General features: G+C 47.3%; 1 protein-coding gene across 6 annotated transcripts; it reads left to right on the plus strand.

Moving 5' to 3' along the window:
* Nucleotides 1–3,873: 3,873 nt before the first annotated feature.
* On the plus strand, nt 3,874–23,723 carry LAS1L (LAS1 like ribosome biogenesis factor). Of its 6 annotated transcripts, none has more exons than XM_055563327.1 (14): nt 3,874–4,289; nt 5,048–5,173; nt 6,166–6,235; nt 7,060–7,141; nt 7,992–8,282; nt 8,560–8,606; nt 9,470–9,579; nt 11,318–11,403; nt 11,763–11,813; nt 12,116–12,322; nt 12,678–12,825; nt 18,075–18,574; nt 21,380–21,500; nt 23,397–23,723. In XM_055563327.1, the coding sequence occupies exons 1-14, from the start codon at nt 3,928–3,930 to the stop codon at nt 23,506–23,508; spliced, it is 2,313 nt and encodes a 770-aa protein (XP_055419302.1). In that variant the 5' UTR covers nt 3,874–3,927; the 3' UTR covers nt 23,509–23,723. The 6 variants fall into 6 exon arrangements, with proteins under 6 accessions (XP_055419302.1, XP_055419301.1, XP_055419303.1 ...); XM_055563326.1 differs by having other exon boundaries at nt 3,877–4,289; nt 21,350–21,500; XM_055563328.1 differs by lacking the exon at nt 11,763–11,813 and having other exon boundaries at nt 3,878–4,289; nt 21,350–21,500.
* The last annotated feature ends 1,218 nt before the right edge of the window (nt 23,724–24,941 follow it).

Genomic DNA, 24,941 nt, shown 5'->3' on the forward strand with positions numbered 1-24,941 from the left:
CTCAGACTCACGTCCATCAAGTCATTGATGCCATCCAGCCATCTCATCCTCTGTTGTCCCCTTCCCCTCCTGCCCCCAATCCCTCCCAGCATCAGAGACTTTTAGGTTAGTAGTAATTCCCAAGAAGTTATGAAATGGTCAAAGAGACCGGAAAGTTTGACAAAGAAAGGAGAGTTTGATCCGCATGCATTGCCCATTTTCTGGTAGGTCCCTGAAGGAGATATTGGGTGCCTCCTGGCATTGGCAGGTCAGTATAAACCCCTGATAGGTTTCTGCCATAAGCTGTATGAGGTCACCATGAAACCCCAGAGCAGGGCTCCTCACTTGCTTCATGCAGGGTGTGTCATTCATTCACACAAGTGCACCGTAGAGTTAGTAAAGTACAGCAGAAAACGTGTTCACTAGGAGAACAAAGAACTAGATCTCCAAGCATCCTTACCTTGTCCTGAAGAATCCCCGATGGGCCCCCAAGATGAAAGGTTGTTGCTGACCCATGAAAAGATGCCGGGATTCTTGGCCTCTGGAAGACAAGAATTCAATCTGGAGCCAGAGACAAGGCTTGATCGCTCAGAGCTTTTGTGCAATAGAGTTTTATTAAAGTATAAAAGTGATAGAGAAAGCTTCTGACATAGACATCAGAAGGGGTCAGAAAGAGTACTCCCTTGCTAGTGTTGGCAATAGAGTTATATATTTCTTAATTAGTTATTACAATGAATCAAAAGAATGTCTCAAGTTTGTGAAAATTTTACCAGACTTACTCCCACAATTTACATTTTAGGATAACAAGATTAGAATTTAACAATAGAAAGATCTCCCAGACCCATTCCCATAATATATATTCTAAAATATCAGGATTAGTCAGAAGGTTTTCAGGAAGGAGAAACTGTCCTCCAGCTGGATACTGTTGTTGTATAATCCCTAGTATAGAGTTTAAACTGAGTTGTGTAATTGACTGAGACTAAGGAGTGCAGAGAAAAAAAGTTTGTCCTTTTCTCCTCCTTGAGAATTCCAGACCTCCAATCTCCACTTCGAGAGCCCCAGACTCCTTTCTCCTCCTTGGGGGCCCTGAACTTCTTATCAATCTGCCTAGGAATTGACTTTCTCACTAGGACATGGAAGCAACCTAGATGTCCATCAGCAGATGAATGGATAAGAAAGTTTGGGGACATATACACAATGGAATATTACTCAGCTATAAAAAGAACACATTTGAGTCAGCTCTAATGAGGTGAATAAACCTAGATTCTTATGATTATTGAGCCAGGATAGATTCCATAGTACTTGTGGTAGGCTGAATCCCCTCCCCCACCCAAAGACATCCACATCCTAATCCTGGATACCTGTGAATATTACTTTACATGGTAAAATAAATGAAAGAATGCTATTTTACATAGTAAAATAAAACTTAAAAATAAATTTAATTGCAGATATAATTAAAGATCTTAAAGTGTGGAGATTACCCTGGATTATCCAGATGGGCCTTAAATTTAATCAGATGCAGTAGAGGGAGGTAGAGGGAGATCTTATACACATTGAGAAAAAGTGAAGTGAAGGCGAAGCAGAGAGACATTTGAAGATGCTTCTCTTGAAGACTGAAGTGATGTGGCTATGAGCCCAGGAATGCCAGTAGCCTCCAGAAGCTGCAAAACACAAGGAATGGATTTTCCCATAGAGCAGCCAGAGGGACTATAGTCCTCCCAGCATCTTGATTTCAGCCAAATAATATCGACTTCTGACTTCCAGAACTGTGAGATAATTTCTGTTGTTTTAAGCCACCAAGTTTGTGGAAAATTGTTATAGCAGTCACAAGGAACTAATACGGTGCCTCCTCAAAACTATCACTACTTAACAGACGTGATCCAGTAATTTCTAATTCTCAATAGGTCTCAGGCCTCATTTTCCATATACGAGAAATGGCACTCTTCTTAAGTGCTTTGTTCAAGTTTTCTTGGAACACATCGTTCTTCAGGTTCATGGAGAAGAAATGGGGAAGGATAGGGCCCTTTACCTGAAAAGTACTATAGAGTAACCCATGAACTATACAGTAAATAGAATTCTCCAGGCCAGAATACTAGAATGGGTAGCCTTTCTCTTCTCCAGGGGATCTTCCCAATCCAGGGATTGAACCCAGGTCTCCCACATTGTAGGCGGACTCTTTACCAGCTGTGCCACCAGGGAAGCCCTACCTGAAAAGTACTATCCAAAAATAACATCTAAACCACCAAAATGTTCATGAATGCGTTCTGCAGACCTGGCAGCTCTTCTGACTGGATTGGATCTTAAGGAGTCATATAAGCCATCTACCCATCTTTGCCTGCACACAGCTAATATCCTGAACATGGCAAGGGTATCTGGTTTCTGGAAGATGCTTGGGCTGCTCAGAACAGAGTAACTATCATTCAAGAACTATGGGCAGACTAGATCTTAGGAGAAGCTGGCTGGAGAAAGAAGCACATAGAAAATTGATCGGAATTTATTGCTATAAAGTGAAAAAGAATTACTCCCAGCAATGTTGCTGGTGTATTAGCAACAGTTCTCTCTCACGTGTTAGATTAGGAAATAAGTTTTGTGAAAAAAGATTAGAACAGAGTCTTGAACACATTTTAACCAGCCTGTAAAATTCAACCCTGAATATTCATTGGAAGGACTGTTGCTGAAGCTCTAATACTTTGGCCACCTAATGGGAAGAGCCAATTAATTGGAAAACACCCTGATACTGGAAAGATAGAAGGCCAAAGGAAAAGAGGGTAGCATAGGATGAGATAGTTCATTAGACTGCATAACCGGACTCAATGGACATGAATTTGAGCAAACTCTGGGAGATAGTGGAGAACAGAGAAGACTGGTATGCCACAGTCCATGGGGTTACAAAGTTGGACACGACTCAGTGACTGAAAAACAACAATAAAATTAGAAGGGCTTCATAATATTGCTTTTGGAGAAGGCAATGGTACCTCACTCCAGTACTCTTGCCTGGAAAATCCCATGGACGGAGGAGCCTGGTGGGCTGCAGTCCATGGGGTCGCTGAGTCGGACACGACTGAGCGACTTCATTTTCACTTTCATGCATTGGTGAAGGAAATGGCAACCCACTCCAGTGTTCTTGCCTGGAGAATTCCAGGGACGGGGAAGCCTGGTGGGCTGCCTTCTATGGGGTCGCACAGAGTCAGACACGACTGAGGCGACTTAGCAGCAGCAGCAGCAGCATAATATTGCTTTCCCTTCCAGAAAGCCGGAATCGCAAGGAACTGTGCAGAAAAACTAAGTATACCTTTGTGGATGTGGTAACCAACATAGCAGTGGAATGCTGGCAGAATAAAATCCTACAATTTTCAGCTATAGAAAAGAACCTAGAAATTACCCAATCTAAACTTCTCAGTGTACAGATGTGAAAACCCAGCAGATTTTTTTAACCCAATTTTAGATATTTAGATACTAGATATTTGCTGTGCAGTCTTGCTTTACTGTCCACAGTGTTTTACTGGGTCAGGTGCTGATTCATGGCAATAAAAACAGAAGCGCATTTCCAGTACACTGAACGCCCATAATCCCCCGCCGCCCGCCAAGGAGCTCAAACTAAAATTCCGCCTGCCGTCCAGACACGTCCCGCCGCCGCCCGCCAAGGAGCTCAAACTAAAATTCCTCCTGCCTCCCAGACACGTCCCGCCGGGTATGGGACAGAAGCCTGTTAGCAACCAGGAAAATAGCGGAACGTTGAGGATGAACGTTTGCAGCTAGGACGATTGCTTTGACGAAAGAACACTTCCGGTTGGCGAGGCCTTTTCCTTAGCTTGTGGTTTGGGCAGCCGTTAGCTCTCGCGTTTCGATTCGCTACGCTAACGCTGGGAGGCGGGCTTGCGTCGGGGTCACGCTCTCCCATTGGCTGCTGGTGCGGGCGGAGGTTTGGAGTGAGGGTAGCACGTTGCGATGGAGGCTGATCGTGAGATGGAGGCTGATCATGAGATGGAGGATGATCTTCAGTGCGGCAGCACAAGGCCTGAGCTCGATGTTGAGCCCGTTGAGCCCGATGTTGAGCCCGATGTTGAGCCCGATGTCCGGTCGGAATCCGAGATTGAGCCAGGTCTGGGTCCCCGGGGAATGGATCTTGTGTGGAGTGCGTGGTGCGGGAAGTGCGTCAAAGAGAAAGGGTCGTCGCCACTCTGGGCCCAGCGCATCGTGGTCGCCTGGCTCAGCAGGGCCGAGTGGGATCAGGTGATGGTGTATCTGTTCAGTGACGACTATAAATTGCAGCGGTACGCGCTGAACCGCATCACGGTGTGGAGGAGCAGGTAAGGCGGTTGGGTTAGCCCTCCTGCCTGCGTGCTGGTGGCACTTCACTTCTTTCTCTGTAGGATTTCTTAAGGCCTTACTATCTAGTCTTCTCCTAAATGCTTAATGGTTCTCCCACGCGTGGTTTGGGCATTGCTTGTCTCAGTGTGCCTGGGGGAAAGTCGCAGCAAAGCTCTTGCACTAATCCCATTTGCGGAAAGAAACGGGTGTGCCTCAACAGCCTTTTTGTCAAATCTGTGAGCTTTAACCCTTACCTTCTCTTATCTTGGGGAGGGGGTGGGTACTGAAGGAACTGCTGTGGCTGAGCCAGGCAGGGCTTAAGGAGTAGCACTCTAGGGTGGATTTCTATTCAAATTAGAAAGGGTGGTGGGAGCTTGCCTGAAAAACCCATGTTTGTTTGAATGGGGCGCTTTAGTCTAGTTGGTAAGATTGAGTTGGGAGCAGACAAGGGACTGGTGTCTCCAAGAATAAGGTTTTTTTTTTTTTCCTAGCTGAATGAGTTGAGGGTGAAAGGGGTGTGTCCACACTTAACTGTTGGTTGGTTGTGTAGCAGTTAGGCATCCTGTATACTGTTCGATCCCAGGGACATTACCTACCCACTCCCCCACCCCCATCTTCCTAGCTTCTTGATTTGTGTCTGTTAACACACTCTTTAGCCAGTATATAATTGGAATAACCTACAGAAAGCTAGATTCTGAGGTGGAGGGTGGGCCAGTGTAAAGGACCTTTATGATGGTGCTGGACTGTGGCCCTTTAGGTTAGGCAACGAACTCCCCCTGGCAGTGGCTTCTACTGCTGACCTGGTACGCTGTAAGCTCATGGATGTAACTGGTGGCTTGGGCACTGATGAACTTAGACTGCTCTATGGCATGGCATTGGTCAGGTAAGACCTACATGGGTAGGGGTGTGTGGGGGGTGGTTTTGAGGGTGGGGGGCATGGGGCTTGCACGATAAGCCAAGTTTGGCTTTGGGTGCTCCCTGAAGTAAAATGCCTTGTGTGTCCTTGTGTATGGGTCACCCTGTGATTGCTTAACTTGACAGCTGTTGGTAACCCCCTGTTAACACGCATTCCTCTTTTTTCCTGAGAGCCTTCTCTCCTCCGTTTTTCTTCCCCTCTCTTTGGAATATAGGGTGAGGGTGATTTAGACCAAATGGTCTCTTTGGGTCTCTTCCAGCCTTTACAGTTCGATTTATTTTCTCCCTTTTACTCTTTTACCTAGAGGAACCTTTCTGAATGCTTCGATGTTCTTGACCATGATTTAATGTGGTTTTTCTAATCCTACCCTTGTCTACACCTTTATCCCATTCTCTTCATGAACACTGAAAGTTTGCTGAGTTGTAGAAACCGAGATGTGGGCCAGGAGTTCCTGACTTACAGAGTGGCTCAGAGTGGGTCTTGCTGTCTCATGTACATCAAGAAAAAGGTTGCCTCTGAGTTTTCCATCTGTCAAAGTTTTTGCTTAGCTCATACTGTTTCCCTTGTTTGCCTTAAGGTCCTCCTTAGCTCTTCTTACCTTATCCATTGTTTAACTGTGCTCCCCATATCATTTGATGTAGTCACTTGTTCTAGCATTTATAACATATTATGTCCTAGCATAATATGTTATATTATGTCATGGTTATTTATCCTAGACTGAACTCTTGAAGGCCAGAGCATCTGTATGGCTGCAGTATAGGGCAGACTCTCAGTAATGTTGGACTGGATGGAACCATTCCTGCTCTGGCTGACACCAACCATAAGAACAGGACAGAACAGTCATTGGAAAGGTTGTGGAAATGCAAGGTGTCAGTAACTCAGCAAGGTGTTTTGAAGCCCCGCTGGTTTGAATAAAGCAGTTACTTGGGCTCTGCCACTTATTTCTCCCCCAAACTCAGGTTTGTGAACCTTATCTCGGAGAGGAAGACAAAGTTTGCCAAGCTCCCTCTCAAATTCCTGGCTCAGGAGGTGTGTATGATAAAGTGGCCTTGCTCAATTCTCTCTCCTCAGAAGGGCTCACTAAATGGGGCATTTAGTGGGTACAGTCAGACTTGTTTATCCCACCACTGTCAGCCAAGCCCAGCAAGAACCTCAGAGCCTCAGCTTTTAGCTTGAAGGAAGCAGACTTGCTTCCTTGCTCATGGCTGCTGTCTTCAGTGGGCTTGGCCTGCCCAGCTTGCTGGGAATGGCCCAGGTGAAGCTGAGGCACCCCAGTGCACCACTGGGTGGGGACAGGAAAGAGGTGGCAGTTTAAGTGTCTGCCCTCTGGCTGTTGACAGTCTGAGGGAGGAGACAAAGCCAGCCAAGCAGCATGAAAATATAAGACATTTCTGCTTTGAGTGAGTATATGAGGTGTGTAGAGGCCCAGATGGCAGATAGGTTCTCAGCCATCAAGAGAAGCTTCCTGGAGGAAGTCTGGAAGGGAAGGAGGAAGGAAGGGAGAAAAAGAAGGGTAGAGGGTACCCTGGGAGAGGAACTGGTACAGGCAGGGTGAAAGGAGGCTGAAGGGGATCATTAATGCTCATTCACAGGAGTCGTCTTCATTGGAGGAGGGTAGTTGGTGGTTGGGGGAGGCAAGTATCTTCTGATTTTCAGGATCACCTCCACAGAGCCTAAAGAGAATCAGGAGACCTGGTTTCTAATTTTGGCTTTGCCACTAAGACCAGAACCTCCTCTTAGGACCTCCGTTTCTCTATCTGTAAAATGGGGAGAAGCCAGGCTAATTCATCTCTGTGGCCCTTTCTGCTTTAATATTTTCTAATTTCTGCGCGCACACCCTCCTCCACAATCAGGTGAACATTCCGGATTGGATTGTTGAACTTCGCCATGAGTTAACCCACAAGAAAATGCCCCATATAAATGACTGCCGTAGGGGTGAGTCCCCAGGGAGTATACATATCACAGTTAAGCCCAGAAGCCTGGGCTGGGTGGCACTGTGGGGAGAGAGAGAGGGAGGAGGGTCTTCACCTGGGGTCAGAGCTGAGACTAGGGTGAGGCAAGTGAAGCATTCACCTTGGACACAAACTTTAAGGGGATGTCAAAAGCTCGGTAATCAAGATAAATAACATTTTAATATAGAAAAACTTATGATCAAAATACCAAACATTTTGAATAAAGATAGGATTAATAATACTGATTTCTCCTTTTGCTTTAGGCTCCAATATAGTGTGGCATGGCACTCTTCTGATCCTGTTTTGTTGTCTCAATTACTAAGTTTTTTGGCATGCCCTTAAATTTTGTGCCTGAGGAGGGGAATGGGGAGTGGGTTGAGAGGTGTGAACCATCACATATCATGAGTCCAGGAGTTCTTTGGACACCCCGTTCCAACTAAGAACCCCTGATTCAGCCTAACCCCTTCATGTTGGGGAAACAGATCTAGAAAAGGGAAGAGACCTGATTGGCTAAGGCTATGTAACTAGCTAGTGGGGCTGAGTCTCTATTCTTCCACTTGCTAGCCCCATTCCGTTTTTGGCGTCCCATCATCAAGTCTGGTATTAGTTTTTTTCTAGGAAATGTGCTGGTGAGTGGGAGGAAGCAAACAACAGGGGATAACCCAGAGCAAGAGGGGCTGTTTCTGGATTGTGAGATTTGTGTCTTCTTGGAGCCAAGCCTCTTTCCCTGGGGCTTTCCCATAATGTTTGCAAGATGAGACTGGGGGCCTGCTGAGGAGCTGCTTGCCTGTGACTGTTACTATAACACTGCTTTCCTTCCTCCCCTCTTTTAGGCTGTTATTTTGTCCTGGATTGGCTCCAGAACACCTATTGGTGCCGCCAAATGGAGAACAGCCTGAGAGAAACCTGGGAGTTGGAGGAGAGGGAAGAGACAGATGAAGCAGACCAAGAGGAAGATAAGAAAATTGTTGTTGATGACATCACAGAACAGAATCCAGAGCCTAAGGATGAGGAGAAAGGTGTAGAGCTGAATGTCAAGGCTGATGGAGACCGTGAAGGCAACAAAGACAGCAAAGAGGTTGATCCGCTTTTACAAAAGGCTCTGAGACATAAACAGTTGTATGGTAGGTGTCTGGTGCAGAAAGGGGCTCGTGAGAAGACTCAGGCTTATGATTGACTCTGGTTATTTCACTGGCTCAGTATTTCCTGTGGGGTTGTGTTGAGGCTTAGCTTAAAAAAAATTACTGTCAAAAAGCATCTTCGTTGAGTCCTGTGAAGCAAGAGAGCCAAGAATTCTAGTTCCCATTTTACAACTCAGGAAATGAGGTGAGGGGGCTCAAAATTCCATAGGAGTAGGACACATGGTTGGCTGCTCTATCTGTCCCCCTATTCTATTTTCAGAAAGAGCCCGAGAACTGCTGGTATCCTATGAAGAGGAGCAGTTTAAGGTAAGAATGTGCCCTTGACTTGGCCTGTTTTCACGTGCCTTGGCCATTTCTTCCCTCTTGCCAGCTAACTGAGAGAAATCCTGAGAAGGAAATTGAAAGAAAAGTGGCAAAGCTTGAAGGAACTTCTTAGAAATGGGGAGGAGGGGAGTAGGAACCAGACAAGAGAAGCAGAGTCCGGTTGGCTGATCTTCCACATCAATGGAAGGGAGCAGATGATGGAAGTTTGTGGATAATTGGCCCCACTGGGTAGTAGGGAACAACCGGATGTAAGTGGTTGCACAGACCTACTATATAGCAGCTGATCAGCAAATGGCGTCCAGGAGCCTTCCTAGATCAGGTGAGCTTATGGGGTGCTATTTTAGCAGGAAGGGAGGTAGCTTACAAACCATTCAGCTCAATCCTTCCTTTTCACAGATGAAGAAATTGAAGCCATGGATGAGTGAAGGGACTGGCCCAAGGTCACATATGCAGTTAGCGATAAAACCAGGACAAGAACCTGGGTCTCCTGATTCACCTTCTTCATAACTCATTGCTTCCTCTCACCCCTTAGTCCAAGGGTCTCTGCCGAACTCCAACCAAATGCCCCCATTGGATATCTGTGTATTGGATTATCTCGTTATTGGGAGCTGCAGGGAATTTGGGGGGTGGGGAGGGAGGAAAAGGAAAAAGACAAAATCTGGAGCTTGAGGGTCAGGATATTTTTAGTTGCAGAGCCAATAGGGACATTATGAGCTCACCTCTACATACCCTGCCATATCCCCTGAAGGGAAGTGCTGAGAGGTCCTATGAGAAGGAATCCTGGAGGGATGGGGGAGGGTTACCTTGCTGAACTAGCCTTCTGATGGGACCCTCTTTGCTGGCAGGTGCTGGAGAAATATAGGCATTTACCTCAGGCCATTAAAGCGTGGAATAACCTGTCCCCACCTGTAGAATGCATCCTGGCAGAGCTCAAGGGCATTACACTCGAGAACAGGTGTGTAACTAGGTAATCAGGGGCTGCTACTCTTCTAGGGTAGAGCGTAGCAGCCTCCCTGAAATTGGTTTTCATATCCCAGCTTGCCAGTTTCTGCTGTAGGAAATTCCAGGGATAATCCTGATCCCCCACGGGTGACCCTGTATTTCGCATGATCCACTTTTGTAAGCCCTGCAAGCTATCAGTTGTGGTTTGCCTAATCTGAGTCACTGAAATGGCTACAGGCAGTAATGTTTACTGTCATGCATCCCCTGGCCAGCTTTGTTTCTCTGTGTCCAATGGTACATGAAACTCTTGGCAACTGGGAAGAGCCCTGAATCTTTTGCTTTTTCACTACCTGTCTCTTATCTGAGTTTGAGATAAAAGATATATGGTAGGCACTGCTGGTCTCTTAAACCACTGTGAGAGGGTATCAGCATCCCCTGGATAGTTGTGGTTGAGGGGACAGAGGAGGGGCCTTCCCAAGGCCTGGATTCTTGAAAGACTGAGTTCCCACTGACCCACCCATTATGGCCATGAGCCTTATTCCCTCCCCCGCCCCAAAGTAGTACTCAGTTCAACCAGAGCAGACAGTGTCTATCCATTCCTCTCCTCCCTGGCTCTTGGGGCTTGCTACCTAAATTCAGCTGGAAAGGGCTTCGGGAAGAGGTTGGAAAGAATTTGGGATGAAACTGACAGTATAGGAAGGTGGTGTAGGTGACAGAGTGTGCCTGGGTAGCAGGCAGTACCTGCAGCGCAAATTAGGATGATCTAATGTTAGATTAGATGTAATGTTAGATTAGGATGTTCCTGATGGTCTTTATTCCTAGGACACTAATAGTTCAGATGGTGTTTTTAATCAGTGTCTGCCCAGCCTAGGCTTCTTAGCTGTACCCGTCAGGAAAGAGGTGAGTGGTGACTACCTCAGTAGCTGGGAAAACTATCATTGTGTTATACAGTAGTGTCTGCCTGATCCTGCTGAGCAGGCAACTGGTTGACTGTTTTAAGTGCTATTCCTGGATATTGACCTGAGGAGACAGGAGGTGGATAGGACAACTCTTTCCTCCTTGAGACTGAGCATGACAACCCTCCAGACGTTGAGACACCTTGAGAGCTCTTGTTCCGCCTCGGCCCAGTCAGCTAGGAGAGACTCCCTTAGGGAACTTCTAGCTTCAGAGGAGACAGCTGACAGTGATTTTGGTTTGAGCTAGATGGGAATGAGAGATTACCCCTATTGCTTAGGCTTCAATCTCTGTAATCTTGGTTCTGGGTTCTTGCAGTCCATAGGAATGAGAATAATATTTGGTGCAGCAATTGAGTCCCCAAAGTTTCTGCTTCTAAGATTTGAATGAAGGCAACCAGGGAGAAAGGGAAGGGTAGGAGACTGGACAACTGTCAAGAGAAAAGACTGAGCAGGACTTTGACCCTATGACCACAGGCATTTAACTCCTTTGTGGGCCTGGGACTTTCCTTCATCTGTGCTTTTGGGCTTGTTCAGCTACTGCTGCCTTTGTTACGGGCCTTAGATTAGTATGTGCTTGGTAGATGCTTGTTCAAAACCCACTGAACCCAATTTTTGGCTGAGCCCTTGACCCAGGAGGCAGGGGCCTGAAAGCCAACTGTCAGCTGCCTTCCTTTTTTTCCCGTGCTGGTTTGGGCTTTGAGTCAGAGGCATTGGCAGCCTTGGGAGTGGGTAGGGGAGTAGAAGGGGGTCTTCTGCCTGCTTCAGTTTACTTAATTTAGTGTCCTCTTGCTCCAGGGAGGCTGTGCTAGATGCTTTTCTGGATGACGGCTTTCTCATCCCCACGTTTGAACAGTTGGCAGCTTTGCAGATAGAGTATGAAGGTAGGGTCCTGGAGACTCACTACAGCCTTAGGGTATGGGTATCCTGGATAAGAACACCAGGGGTGGGCTGGGTGGCCCTGGACGGGGGGTAAGGGCTGTTTCCTGCCATTCCATAGCTACTGGAAGCCCTTCCTGGTGGAGCAGAATGTAGCCCCACTGAAAAGTAGTTGTTGGTTTGGGCTATTGTTAGGTGGCCTGGAATTGGGTGGGGTGAGATGGGGTGGATTGGGATTGGGGTGGGGGTCTTAATGCCATTATTTTGCCATATTAATTGTGATTTAGCCACTTGCTAGAGAGCTAGAACAACAGAACTGGAAGGGCCTTGTAAGGTCATGTAGTGCAACATCCTCATGTTACAGATGGGCAGACTGAGGTCCAGAGAGGGGAAGGTACTGACCCAAAGTCACACAGTGAGTTATTGACAAAGCTGAAGCTAGAACCAGAGCTCTCTTTCTTTTGTACTCTGTATTCAGTCAGTTGTTTGCCAGATACTAACTGGTTTCTCTCCCTGCTGTTCTGCTCTCATGTTTCTTTTTGTTCTGCGGTGGCAACTCTGTTATTATTGGGGGGGCCCCCTCTTCTTCCTCTCTCTGCTGGATTTCTTCCTTTCCTTCTCTCCCTCCCTCTTCTCTCCTCCTCCTTCTTCCCTCCCTTCTTTCCTCTCCCTCCCTGCTTCCCCTTTTCCTGTCAATGGATGTTTCTCACAAACCAGAAAACATGGACTTGGATGACGTCCTGGTGCCAAAGCCGTTCTCTCAATTCTGGCAGCCCCTGCTTAGGGGCCTGCACTCCCAGACCTTCACGCAGGCCCTGTTGGAGAGGATGCTGTCTGAGCTGCCAGCCTTGGGGAACACTGGGATCCGGCCGACCTACATCCTCAGATGGACCACTGAACTGATTGTGGCTAACACCAAGACTGGTGAGGAAGACTAGTCCTAGCCCCAGGGCTTAAAGCAGCCCAGGCAAGAGCATCTGCTACTGTCCTCATACTGAATAGCACCAGGCAGATACATCCCGTGTTAAAGGCTAAACCTTTAAGGTCGGCCTAGGAGGGCCCTGCGACAGCAGTGGACAAATCTCCCTTCACCTTTTTCTTCTCAGAGCCAAGTAAACTGGGCTGGGGCCAAGGGTTCTGAATGCTTTGAGCAATGGGGAGGTTTATAATGAGGAGTTGAAGTCTGGGGGGACAGGGAGGGACAGCTAAACTTTCTAGATGCAAGATTGGGTGGGTGGCTTTCTCTTTCCTTCTTCTCAGGCCCTGTCTTCTTTCTCAGGACGAAATGCCCGCCGGTTTTCTGCCAGCCAGTGGGAAGCGAGAAAGAACTGGAGGCTCTTCAACTGCTCTGCCTCCCTTGATTGGCCCCAGGTGGTTGAGTCCTGTTTGGGCTCACCTTGCTGGGCCAGCCCCCAACTCCTTCAGCTGTAAGTCTTTTGAATACCATCCAATAAGAGGGTGAGATGCTGCAGGCCTCAGGGTCACAGGCCTAGAATGGCAGAGTTGGTTGAGCCCTTGCAAAGACCCACCTCCTTGCAAAGATTTCTCCTCCAGATGAGAGAATTATTCTGAGTCCCAGAGAGGGAAGGGGTAGGATATATTCTTGCCTAAGATCACAGAGATTAAGAAGTGGCTGAACTGAGTCCAGTATGAAAATGGATAAGACACCCCCATACAGTGCTTAGCCCAGTGGCCTGTACAGAATAAGTGCACAATAAATGGTAGCTGCTGTTGATTATTGAACCCATTTCACTGACTATGCCCAGTGATGTCTCTATTATCTTCCCAAAATGTACCTCTCATAGGTGCTTAACAACCTTCAGTGGCTCCTTATTGCTTTCCTAATGAAGACTAGGCTTCTTAGCCTGACATTCAAAGGTCTCTCTGCTTCTGCCCCAACATATTGTGATAATCATACCTCCTTGACTCCCCTTTGCTCAGTCCACTCTGAGTGCTATAGTCAAAATGAATATTGCACTGGTTCTGTAGATACCTGTGGTTGTCTCCCTTTTCTTTTTTCTGTCATTTCCTGACCCCCACACCATTCCCCTCATACTCATGGAAGCCTTTAGGACCCAATTCTCTTCCTGCTTTTTGGAGCAGTATTTGTTTCATTTGAGTGATCCATCTGACACTGCAGTTCCTCAACTTCAGTGACCTTCATCCTCCACTACACTGAGCAACTCATTTCCATTACTCAAAGCTGTTCCACCTCTGAAAGCTTACATCCCAGCATCCCACTTTGTGACTACCACCTCTTGTCCTACCATTTCTTACCCTTGCATCCCATAGCATCTGTTCTTTGCCTGCATCCTGACCTCCAATCCCTGCATTTCTTACCTGCCTCAATCTTGCTTCTCCTCAGTCCTGTCTTTGGTTGATCAGTTCAGTCACCCATCATCAGCACCCTCCACTCTGCCCATCCTTTGGCATATCTGATTTACAAACAGCCAAGCTGGAATTGATCCTTCCCAGTCTGCTTCTCCCACTCCTCAGCCCAGGTAGCTGAGCTCTGCTGGAGAAAACCACATAGCCCTGCAGATTGCTGCCACTGCAGAGGTATGATTTTTGATCTCAGGCCAGGTCTCAGTTTGGCTTGTCTGAGCTATTTGTTTTCTGCCCACTTTCTTTCTCTCCTGTTTCTTGACTGTTCTAAACCCTTACTAGTCACCTCAAACCCCTCCCCCATTTTACCCTAACTTCCTCGAGCACATGGAGGCCTCTGGCAGGGCCCCTATGACCTGAGGTCCAGACCTCATGAGCTGATCTTCGGCTATGCTCAGCACTGTCACCAGTCTCAAGATGAGGTGCCCTTACCCAACCTCAAAGCCTACTCCTCCACCTGTTCTTTGGAGCTACCTCTACCAGCATCCCTGGGGCCTCACCCCAGCCTCTCCCTTGCTCTGCTGGCTCTTGCTCTTCAACCTGTGAACAGTGTCTGAATTTTTCTTATCTTAAAACAACAATCACAACAACATAAGCCAAATCTCCTTTGACCCTGCATCCCTCTATTGGGTTATCAGCAAATTAATCACTCCTTTCTCTCCTGTCAAAACATCCCAGAAAAGTAGTCTACATTTAGCAGTCTCAATTTCCTCACTACTTTCTTACTCCTCAACCTGCTGCAATCTGGCATTCACCCCTAGAGCTGCTTTGACCTGATTACCAAATCCAGTGGGCCCTTTTCCATTGCCTGTCTGCTGCATTGATACTGTTTGCTACTCCTTCCTTGAAATGCCTGTGCTTTTTTTTTTTTTAAAACTATTTCCTGTAAAGTACCAAGGCCCAAATCTCTTTATCTAACTCAGGCCTTTCCCCAGAAATTCAACCTTCTGTATTTTACTGCATGCCAGATACTTCCCCTTGGATGGCCTCTAGGCACCTTACTGTGACTGAAAGAGCATTAGTTGTCTTACTCCCCACTCCGGCCCCAAAGTGATCTTCCTCCTCTGCTCCCTGTCTCACTTGGTGGCAGCACTATCTACCCTGTCATTTTGATTCTCTCAAGTGCTTCTCAAATCTGAGATTTTCTCGTCATGTCTATTTCTCCTAGTGTCTCCTTCCCTCTATCAGACTAAGCTTTTCAAGGGCAAGGGCTCTGCATTAGCCATCTGTGCCCCAGCACACTTGCAAGTCCAGGCTCCAAACAAACCTCAGCAAATATTGTTGAACTAAATTATACTCTGCTGTCATTGCCAGCAGTGTTCTCTTTGGTGGGAATTGAGAAATAAACGAAGCAGGAGTCTGGATGCTTAGACCGTTTTAGTCCCCCCTTATCCTCTCCTCATGGAGTCAGAAAGTCTTTCGTGAATCCTAATGACATTTGGGTCACAGTTGTATCTTATAAGTAACTTAAAAGAGAAAAAAGTAGCCTTGTTGACAAAGTCATCACGTGCAAGACCTCCAGGAGATAGGACTGAACCAAACAGCTAAATCTCCAAATTTGTCTACTATAGACTGAAAATGATACAAATGGGTGGGAGACTGGGAGGAGAACCAGAAAGTCCTAGAGGCATTTAAGCAATTCCAGCAAGAGAAAAAAATAAAGGAAATTTCAAAGTTCTGAAGGAATATGGCATGTGTATGTAATGGGGGAGGGAATGAAAAGAGCAGCATGGAGAGGTTTGGATAGGTGGCCTTTAAAGTACTTTCCAGTCCTAAGTGCCTGCAGAGTGGAAGCTGCTGGTCTTGGAGAAGTCTGGACCACAGGGATCTCCAAACCCAAGCATACCAGAGGGATGCGACACATGCCAGCAGTAATAGCGGCTCACTTGGGTATGATTTCTTGTACACAGATCCTGCCTTTCCTAGATAATCAGTGAGTCGAGTCCTAATCACACCATTACACAGGTTGTGAAATGGGATTTCCTCAAGTATTATGCTGCAAGTCAGTAGTTAAGTCTTCAGGTCAGAGCTGGGACCAGAATGCAGATATACTGTCCTTCCTCCTATGTTCTTTATACAGTGTTCCATTAGATTGCACATATAGAAGATGACTTTTATTTTGCCCAGAGGAGAAATAAAATATACCATTGGCAGTTAAGTGTCAGACAAGTATGCTGTGTTTGTAGGAGCTTTTTCATTTTACACAGCAATCTTTTGGAGTCATAGATATTACAGACACTGAATTTAATAGATAAGAAAGACACTGAGGCTCTGAATAGAGTGAAGTGACTTATCTAAAAGTCATAAATTTGTTAATGGTGGGACAGGGATTTGGGCCCAGGGCTTATGAGTCCAGAGTTCACCTTATTTCCACCAGTGTGATCTGTGACCTTCTCAGTCCCTAGATGTGACCAGGCAAACCTGAGGAAGGAGATGGATTTTAAGATTCTTATCACCCCTATACCTCAGTGGTCAGACTAGACAGCTTAAGAGGGTAATAATAAACAGTAGTTATATGGTGTCTTACCAAGATCAAGTGCCTAAGAATATTTATTATTAATCATACTAATGGACCACAATGAGAGGGAAAAAAATTTCTCTCTGGCTTTGCTTCTTAGTAAGGCTGGAAGGTTGTTGAGAGCTTTTTTCCCCCACCCAGCCAATATCAATTCAGTTTGAGCCAGTGCCATCTTAGAATATGAAATCAGCCCTGCAGAGAGGGTCTCCCAGTCTCCCAGTAGAGTCACTAGCTCCCAGCCCTGTCCCAAGCAGCCAGTGACCAGCAACTACACCTATGTGGCCGGTTTGCCTGTGGGCCCCAGAGAGAAAATAGCCCACTGAGCATATGGCCCTTCCTTCCATGAACAACCTACAATTCAAACTCGATACACTTAGAAGGAAACTATCCATCTGTGCATCCTTCCCATGCCTCCAGCAGTGATCAGGTGTCTGCTAGGTGCCTGGTTCTCTGTGAGGCTCTGCAAAGGATACTCACCCTCTTCCTCCCCAGGAGCTCTCCTTCCCAGTGGCTTTGTATCTGATGGTAGTTTAGTTGTTAGCACTGTTCTTTGTGTGCACGATGTGATCATCTTTAACTTTCCTCTGCCTGCCCCCTACCATCTGGTCACCAAGCCCTGCTGTCTGTCTGTCTGTCTGTTCTTAACAGCTTCTCTCTCCCCATCTCCACTGCCAGTGCCCTGTGTGAGTCCTCACTGACTCCCTGGTTCTCCCTGACTTCAGGCTACAGTACCAGGCCATCCTCCATATGGTCACCCTGGCGATCTTCAGAAAGGCAGCCTTCACCTGTGCTCAGAAACATCCGATGACCCCCTCCACCCAACATCAGATCAGATCAGATCAGTTGCTCAGTCGTGTCCGACTTTTTGTGACCCCATGAATTGCAGCACACCAGGCCTCCCTGTCCATCATCAACTCCCAGAGCTCACTCAGACTCACGTCCATCGAGTCAGTGATGCCATCCAGCCATCTCATCCTCTGTCGTCCCCTTCTCCTCTTGCCCCACCCAACATACACACACCCTAACCTTTGCAGGCTTCTCTTGCTCGCACAGCTCCTTAGCAAAGCTCTACTCCTCAAGCCAGGCTAGTCTCTGCATACACACAGTCCTGTGTGCTTGTTCTTGTCTCTGCACAAAGCCCTCCCTTGATCTTTCCTGCCCACCTTGTGCTCTATGCTTCCCCCCAGCTCTTGTAGTGCCCAAGTCTGCAGTGCTTATCTGGCCTCCCTCCCACACCCTGCTTTGTCTTTTCAGCTGCTGCTTTTCCTCCATTCCAGGCTTGGCTGTAGTTGTTCCCAGAAAGGGATCACACTTTGTGTTCCATGAGGAAGGAGTACCGCATACTTCCAGTATATCTTTGAAGCTCAGGATAGATTGCCTAGCTAAAGAAAGGGATCTGCCATTTTCATGTCCAGCCCTGCAGGCATGTTGGCTAGTTTCTATATTTATATAGCATTTCAGTACGATTAGTAGCTATCATTAATTGCTTGCTCACTATGTGCCAGGCACTCTATGTGAGCTATCCTATTTACTTCATTCAACAACCCTTTAAGTTAGGTACCATTATTGTCCTCATTTTACTGAGAATGGAAGTGAACCACAGAGATGAATTATAGAGCTTGTTCAGGGTCCATGGTCCTGTGTTCTGTCTTTTCTTCTGAACTGCCTTTCAGGGCAGGTCTGGAAGCTCAGAGACCAAATTCAAACTGGAATTTGGGTATGAAGTGACTTGAGATTTTGAATCTTTCTTACTCCATTCCTCCCTTTGCTTAGCATCTTCAAAGCCATGGGGCAGTTCCTGCCAGACGAGGAGCAGGAGAAGCTGCTACGCATCTGTTCCATTTATACCCAGAGCGGAGAAAACCTGGTGCAGGAGGGTTCAGAGGCTTCCCCCATTGGGAAGTCTCCATACACAGTGGACAACCTGTATTTGATCCTCAAACCAGCAGGCTCAAGCTCTGGGGCTGAAGGAGAAGCCCAGAAACAGGAGGAGCAGGGCGACCTGAATGATGTCAAGGAAGATGAGAAGGAGAACAAAGAAGCTGTGGAAGACCAGGTAGAAGAAAATGAAGAAGAAGAAAATGATCACCAGAAGTGGGAAGAAGAGGAAGATGATGGTCACGATGACAATGATAATGATGATGAAGATGAGGAAGACAGGATGGAGGTGGGACCTTTCTCTACAGAGGAAGAGTCCCCCATTGCCGAGAATGCCAGGCTCTTAGCCCAGAAAAGAGGAGCTTTGCAGGACTCCGCATGGCAAGTTAGCTCAGGTAAGAAGCCTGTTAACCACTTCTCCCCACATCTGTCTTCCCTCTCTGGCTGGCTCTTGAAGCTTCCTTTCACCCTCAAGAAAGGATGGCAAGTAGCAGGAAGTAGCCAGCATGAGGTAGTATGTGGATTACAGCTGGTTTCCCTCCCCCTTAGGATGGTACGTGTGAGCATCAGGGACCTTAGCACTGTCATGCTGCCAGCTACCCCATACAGAGAGCGCATTCAGAGGAGTTGGTGTGGTTGTAGGCACTGGGCAGCAAAACAGAAAGTGACAATTTGGGGGTGGATATATGTGTGATTCTGCATGTGTGTTTTGCATGCAGTGATTAGGTGCAGGGAGCCAAAGTATAGTGCTGTCTGTGTATAAGTGAATGTATATGGACATGTGGAGGCTGAGTGGTAACAGGACAGGATTTTTCTGTATCTATGAGAAAGAAGGAACCCGGAGGTATTCAGTTAGAGGAAGTGGAAATGAGATCAGAAGAGGGGGAATAAGGAATAGGACAGTTTTTTGGTGAGCGTACAAGTTAGTGAGACAAAGCCAGTAGGAAGCAGGGGACTTGGATGATAGGTGAGGGGAACATGAATCTGTTCCTGAGGGTGATGAATGTCCTCGTTCGGGTTGGGGAGCAGGGACCTTAAGGCAGGGGGATGCCAAAGGAATGAAATATCTGAGGTGTTGCACATAGGCATGTGTACACACTTGAGGCAGGGGTAGATGTTGGGCATAGCCTGTGTCATGGAGCCTGGGGGAGGGAGGGAAGGAAAACAGCTGGGACTGGGTGTGGTATGGGGTAGACATGGTAGATTATAGAGGGAGAGGGGGAGGCAGTGAAGGAGCCTTAGGGTAAAAATGAAGTCTTTGCTTTTACATGGATGGAAGGGCTAGGACCCTGGGTGCTAGGGACCAGGGAACATGTTTATGTTTGCATGTATGCACATGGGTATGTGCCTGCATGTGCTGGACACACCAAGGCACAGTGACAGAACTGTCTTAGGATAGGGAGGACTGTGCTTGAAAATATCTAAAGAGAGGGGCAGTGACTGAGGAAAAGTGTGTATATGTGTGTGTGTGTGTGAGTGAGAGAGAGAGAGAGAGAGTGAGTGAAGTAGGGGGAGGGAGGGAGAGAGAGTAAGGGTTGTAAAAAGAGAAGGTGTGAAGTGGGCTGTGGGTACATCTGTGCATACATGGTCATATATGTTTTTGGAAAAAGAGAAAGGGTTGCCAAGATCCATGGGGACCAGGAGGCATATGTATGTGGCAGAGAAATGGAAGCAATAAGCGGGGGAGTGATATGGAAAGGCCTGAGAACAGGCAGTGAGACAGCCATCCATAGATGGCCTGTGTGGTCTGTGCTATTACTGAGGGGACATGTACAAGGGTATAAGGCTAGAGGGTCAGAGGCAATGATGTAGACATAATTGGGAGCATTAGTGATGGGGAAGGAAGGAGGATGGTCAGGTCAGTGACAGACATGGAGGGAGTGGTCCCTGTGTATAGAGGTATCTTTGTATGCATAGGGCAATGCAGTCACAAATTCCTTCTTGTAAGAGAACCAGGGGTTAGGGGATGATGAGGCAGAGGTACATCCCTTCCTGAGGGAGCTCTTTGAGTAACATAAAAGTTTGTAGTCCTGGGTTGATACTTTCCAGAATGCCAGGGGAGAGTTCTTTGGGTACCAGGGAGATGCAAGAGGCCAGAAACTAGATCTGTTTGGAAGAGCTCACCAGTGAAGGCTTTGCTTGCAAACACTGAATGCACTAGTGTAAGGATGGGGAAGGGATTTTTTGGGGGGGATTTAATATAATACTGTGTGGAAGGTACTTAAATGATAGGACATAATAGGTGGGGAGTGCCTGACATCATCCATTCCTAAGTGGAGTATGAGGGGCTGGGCCAGGGGATGGTGGTGGTATTGTGAATGGGGAAAGCCTAGGGCATTGAAATCTTTCCCTTTCCCCCTCGCTGTTGCTTCCTCTGTATGTGTATATACATATGTGGGGATGCAGGGACATTAAAATTTCTGTATGAGAAAAATTTGTGTATGAGAGGCAGAGAGTAAAACTGGAAACATTGAGTGGAAGGTTAGGTCTGTGTGCTTATGTATGTATATTTAGGTGTCTGTAGGGTGTGGGATATGCAGTGAAACAGCCCTTCCTTAGAGAAGGGATGTTCTTTGTATATGCATCTGGGGGCAATAGGACCTTGCAGTGGGGAGGGAGAGCATGATACCTCTGAGAGAATATTCACCTTGAGGTAGTATGTGGGCCTGTATATGTATATCATATGTATCTCTCAAGGCAAGGCCACTAAGAAATGGTGTGGCTCTCAGACATATTGGGGGGACATATGTATGTAGGATATCTAGGTTATTCGGATATACAGAGGTATCTGATTTTGAGGAGGAGATGCAATGGGAATTCTGATTGTGTAGGGACATGTTTGGCGAAATGGAAGAAGAGCAGAGAGGAACAAAAATGTCTATAGTTGTGTACATGGTATGCAGGGCACACATGCAGGCTGTGGTGGGGGTGCTGCTTGTGAACACACAGAACAGCCATGAAGATTGTATGGGGTGCTATGGAAGAGATAGGGAGCACTAAGGTGGAGAAAAGCTCATGAGAAATGACACGTAGAGGAGTGGGGTTGGAGTTACACACAGAACCTGTGCTAAGTGGGGAAGTAAAGTGGGTAGATGGACAGGATAGGTGGGCTTGTGCACCCATCAGAGAACCAGCTCATCAGCCCTCTCTTGCCTCCTTTTGCTCCACAGAAGATGTACGATGGGATACTTTCCCCTTAGGTCGAATGCCAGGTCAGACTGAGGACCCAGCAGAGCTTATGCTGGAGAATTATGACACCATGTATCTTTTGGACCAGCCTGTGTTAGAGCAGCGGCTGGAACCCCCAGCATGCAAGATTGGGTGAGTGCCCATGGCAGCAGAATTTCTCACCCCTTTCTTTGCCTCCTGCAGGAGGGAGGAAGGGAGGGAAGGAAGAACATAGAATGGGGTCAATGGGGGAGGTAACTTTCCCCAGTCAGGGTCTAAATGAATTAAATATAAGCTCCAGTCCCTGGCTGGGCCCTTGCCAAGACTCCCAGCCCCTAGTGTGGAGGGCCAGTGATGCAGTCCCACACAAAACTGGCTTGGCATCCCTCTCAGAAGCGTCTGGTTTGTGTGTGCATACGTGCGTGTGTGTGTGTGTGTTTGTATGTATGTGGGTGTCTGTATTTTGGGAAGGGTCTATAGCTTTCAACAGATTCTCTAAAGGGATCCACTACTAAAAAGTCAAGAACACCCGGGTGCTCTAATTCAACTCTTCATGTTCCTGAGGTGAAAACTGAGGCTCAGAAAAGTGTAGGGATTTGAGCAAAGTGCACAGAGTAATCAATAGGCCTCCCTGCACTGTCCAGGCATCTTGGTAGCAAGGCCTATGCAGGGCTCCATGCTGTCCCTCAAAACTCACCTCTGGATCACAAGTATAGGAGCCCTTGGGTCATCAGGGAGCCAGGAACCAAGCAACCCTTGCTGAGGGGTTCTGCTGGTAACACAAAGGAGCCCATCCAGAGGGCCTGTACATTCTGGAACGTGGGGCTTTTGTGACCAGGATAATCCTGTGAGTACAGACAGAGACCTCTGTGGGCCCCTGAAACAATCTGTCCCTGTGCCACCTGCCCACTTCATAGGAGATGAGCCCCTCTTCCTCTAGGCATTCAGAGAGTGGGTTATGGGACGCAGGGAACCCATCAGCATGCCAGGCCCAAGGCAGTGTTGTGGACTGTTGTAGGTTGGGGCAGCAGGCCTCTTGGAGAGGAGAGGAAGCAGCTGGGGAAGCCATGTGGTTTGTAGTTGCAAGTGGGTCCCATATGTCTTGCGAGAGAGACCTCCTCTCCTTTGGGTAAGGCTGTCTTGATGAACATCAAGTTATCAGGGGTGAAGTGTGGGCAGGTAGAGCTATTAAATCCAGAAGGAGGCCCAGTCCTACATCCCTTGCAGTAGGGAGAATTCTTTAGCTGGGGCTGGCATGCCCACTCCTGCTCCTTGTCTCAGCTCTACTCTGACTTGTCTGTGTGACCTTGAGCAAGTCCCTTCTCATCTCTGAGCCTCAGTTCCCTCGTCTGTGAGATGGTGAGTGATGGGAGGGGATGAGGCTAGATCATCTCTAAGGGTTTTTCAGCTACATTAATATAACCATGGATCTGCCTGAGAGGAAGGATGATGGCTTTGCTCTTAACTTTCACTCTTATCTACCTGGAATGACTTGACCTGCAGGAAGAAAGGGAAGCAAAGAGTATTCTGAGCAGGGCCAGGGAAGGGGAAGGCAGACTTCTCCCTAGGGTAATTTTGCAATCCTAGGATGGGAGCTGGGCCAGGCCCTGCAGCCTACACCTGGCCAGGGGCCCCTTAGTCAGCTATTGGAGTGGGAGGGATCCAGCCCACTGTCCTCTGGGCCCCCAAGATCTAGCACCTTAGAAGAAAGCCTTTTAAGGCAGCCACTTTCAATACCTCCCTAGGAGTGGGATGGTATGGTCTCCCTTTCCTACTTCAACCCAAATAGCTCTGCTTTAATCTGATTTATGTACTGGGGTTCTAGATAAAGTTTCATTTGAAAAGTTCTATTCCTTTCCCTCTTCCTTCAACTGAGGGGTGGCTCTGCCCATCTTGAAGTGGTTTCTTAGATATATTCCAGTCTCTTTGTAAAGCCAGGCAAGAGGGGAGGTCCTTCCTATAGACACACACATCAAGCACCCTTAATCCCTCCAGAGCCTAAAACTGCCTCCTTCCCTGACTGACCACTCTTCTCCACTCTCTCTGTAGCACCCTAGGCCTGAGCTGCAGCAGTGGCAGCAATGACAGTGGCAACTTGGACCAACTTCTCTGGAGCCAGGAGGAGCTTCATATGCTCAAAACTAGCGTACAGCTCTTCTGATGACTGCCCTGGTATAGGTGTTCATTAAGTGTTAGTGGGCCAATAGCCTACCCTCCTTTGCTCCCCCAGTGTACCTACCTAATGCTCCAGAAAACAACCTGGGAGATAGTCTTCATCAGCCATATCAGCTCAGCTTTCCATCATAGTAGAATTTTGAATATATGTTGCTTTGTTTTATCTTGAAGAACAATAAACAGGCCACAGTTGTTTTGTGAGATCTGGGGTTGTGTGCTTCTCCCTTTATTCTGGGGGCTCCTGAGAAGGTGGGATCATAACAGCAGAAGTGGGTCTACTGCCCCTTTTAAGCCTTTTTTCTGACTGAAACCATTTTTACTCCCTTCACTCAAATGTAATGTGGGGCCAGCTCACTTAGAAGCATCAGACCTCGGAAGAGACATTGGTCATAAAGCCCAGCCAGCATCAGGGAAATCAGCTTGGAACCTCCCTGACAGCTGGAAGATCCAGGTCTTCCTGTTGCTACCCAGCATGCTTCTGATCCATTTCCCTGCCTTCCCTCACTGGGCACCAAACAACAGTTGCAAGCCAAAGAGAAATCTTCCTTTGTCACTTGTCTACTCCTTTTGCCTTGAAAAGATAAAATGGACCTCCCTGTGGTGGGCACTGGAGCAGAGAAATGTCCTAGGGACTGACCCAGAGCTTTTCTGTGGTCACCGAATTCCTTCAGACCCTCAATGCCTACCCTGTCAGCCCTGAGCTGTCAAGAGACAGGGATGAATAAATTATGTTCTCACCCCTCAGACCCCTCTGCCCAGTGAAAAAGAACAAAATTCACCATTTACGATAACCTGATGCTTTGGTTAAGTGTCTTAAGAAAGCCCTGGTGTACACGAGTTCTTTGTTTTTCTCCGGTGATATTTCCAGGGTGGTGGTTGGCTGAAGGTAAGATTGACTATAATATCCCCCACCCCAACTCAGGAGAGTGATAGCTGGCTGAAAGAGTGGGCACCTGCAGGGCCAGGTTGGGCCTGCACAAGGAGAAACGGGACAGAACCAGGTCATATTCCAGCCAAGACGCTTGCTCCGTAAATGACTGAGATGAGGAATGATGAAGAGGAGAAGGCATATGCTATAAAATGCTAAGTAGGAATTGAATGGAAGTGTCCTGCCAGAGACCAGTCAAGGTTTTAAACTTGAGTTAGGACACTAGGGAGTTCACTAGAGGATATCCTGAATATCTTTGTGGGTATGTGTATGTAATCATTTTTCTAGAGCTAGTTCACAGATTTAATCAGATTATTGAAGGGATCCATGAGCCCAACAGCCCCAAAGGTTAAGATTTCCTGTGCTATGTGGACCCAACCATCAGGCATGGGCAGAACAGTCTGCACAGGTTAACACACGGGTAAGTTTCCCTCCAATTCTTCCCTCTCCTGAGAAATGCTAAGTCTTAGCAGCTAAAAATGTCAGAAGAG

The sequence above is a fragment of the Bubalus kerabau genome, chromosome X (assembly GCF_029407905.1).
Source record: "Bubalus kerabau isolate K-KA32 ecotype Philippines breed swamp buffalo chromosome X, PCC_UOA_SB_1v2, whole genome shotgun sequence".
In the NCBI taxonomy this organism is placed as follows: domain Eukaryota; kingdom Metazoa; phylum Chordata; class Mammalia; order Artiodactyla; family Bovidae; genus Bubalus; species Bubalus kerabau.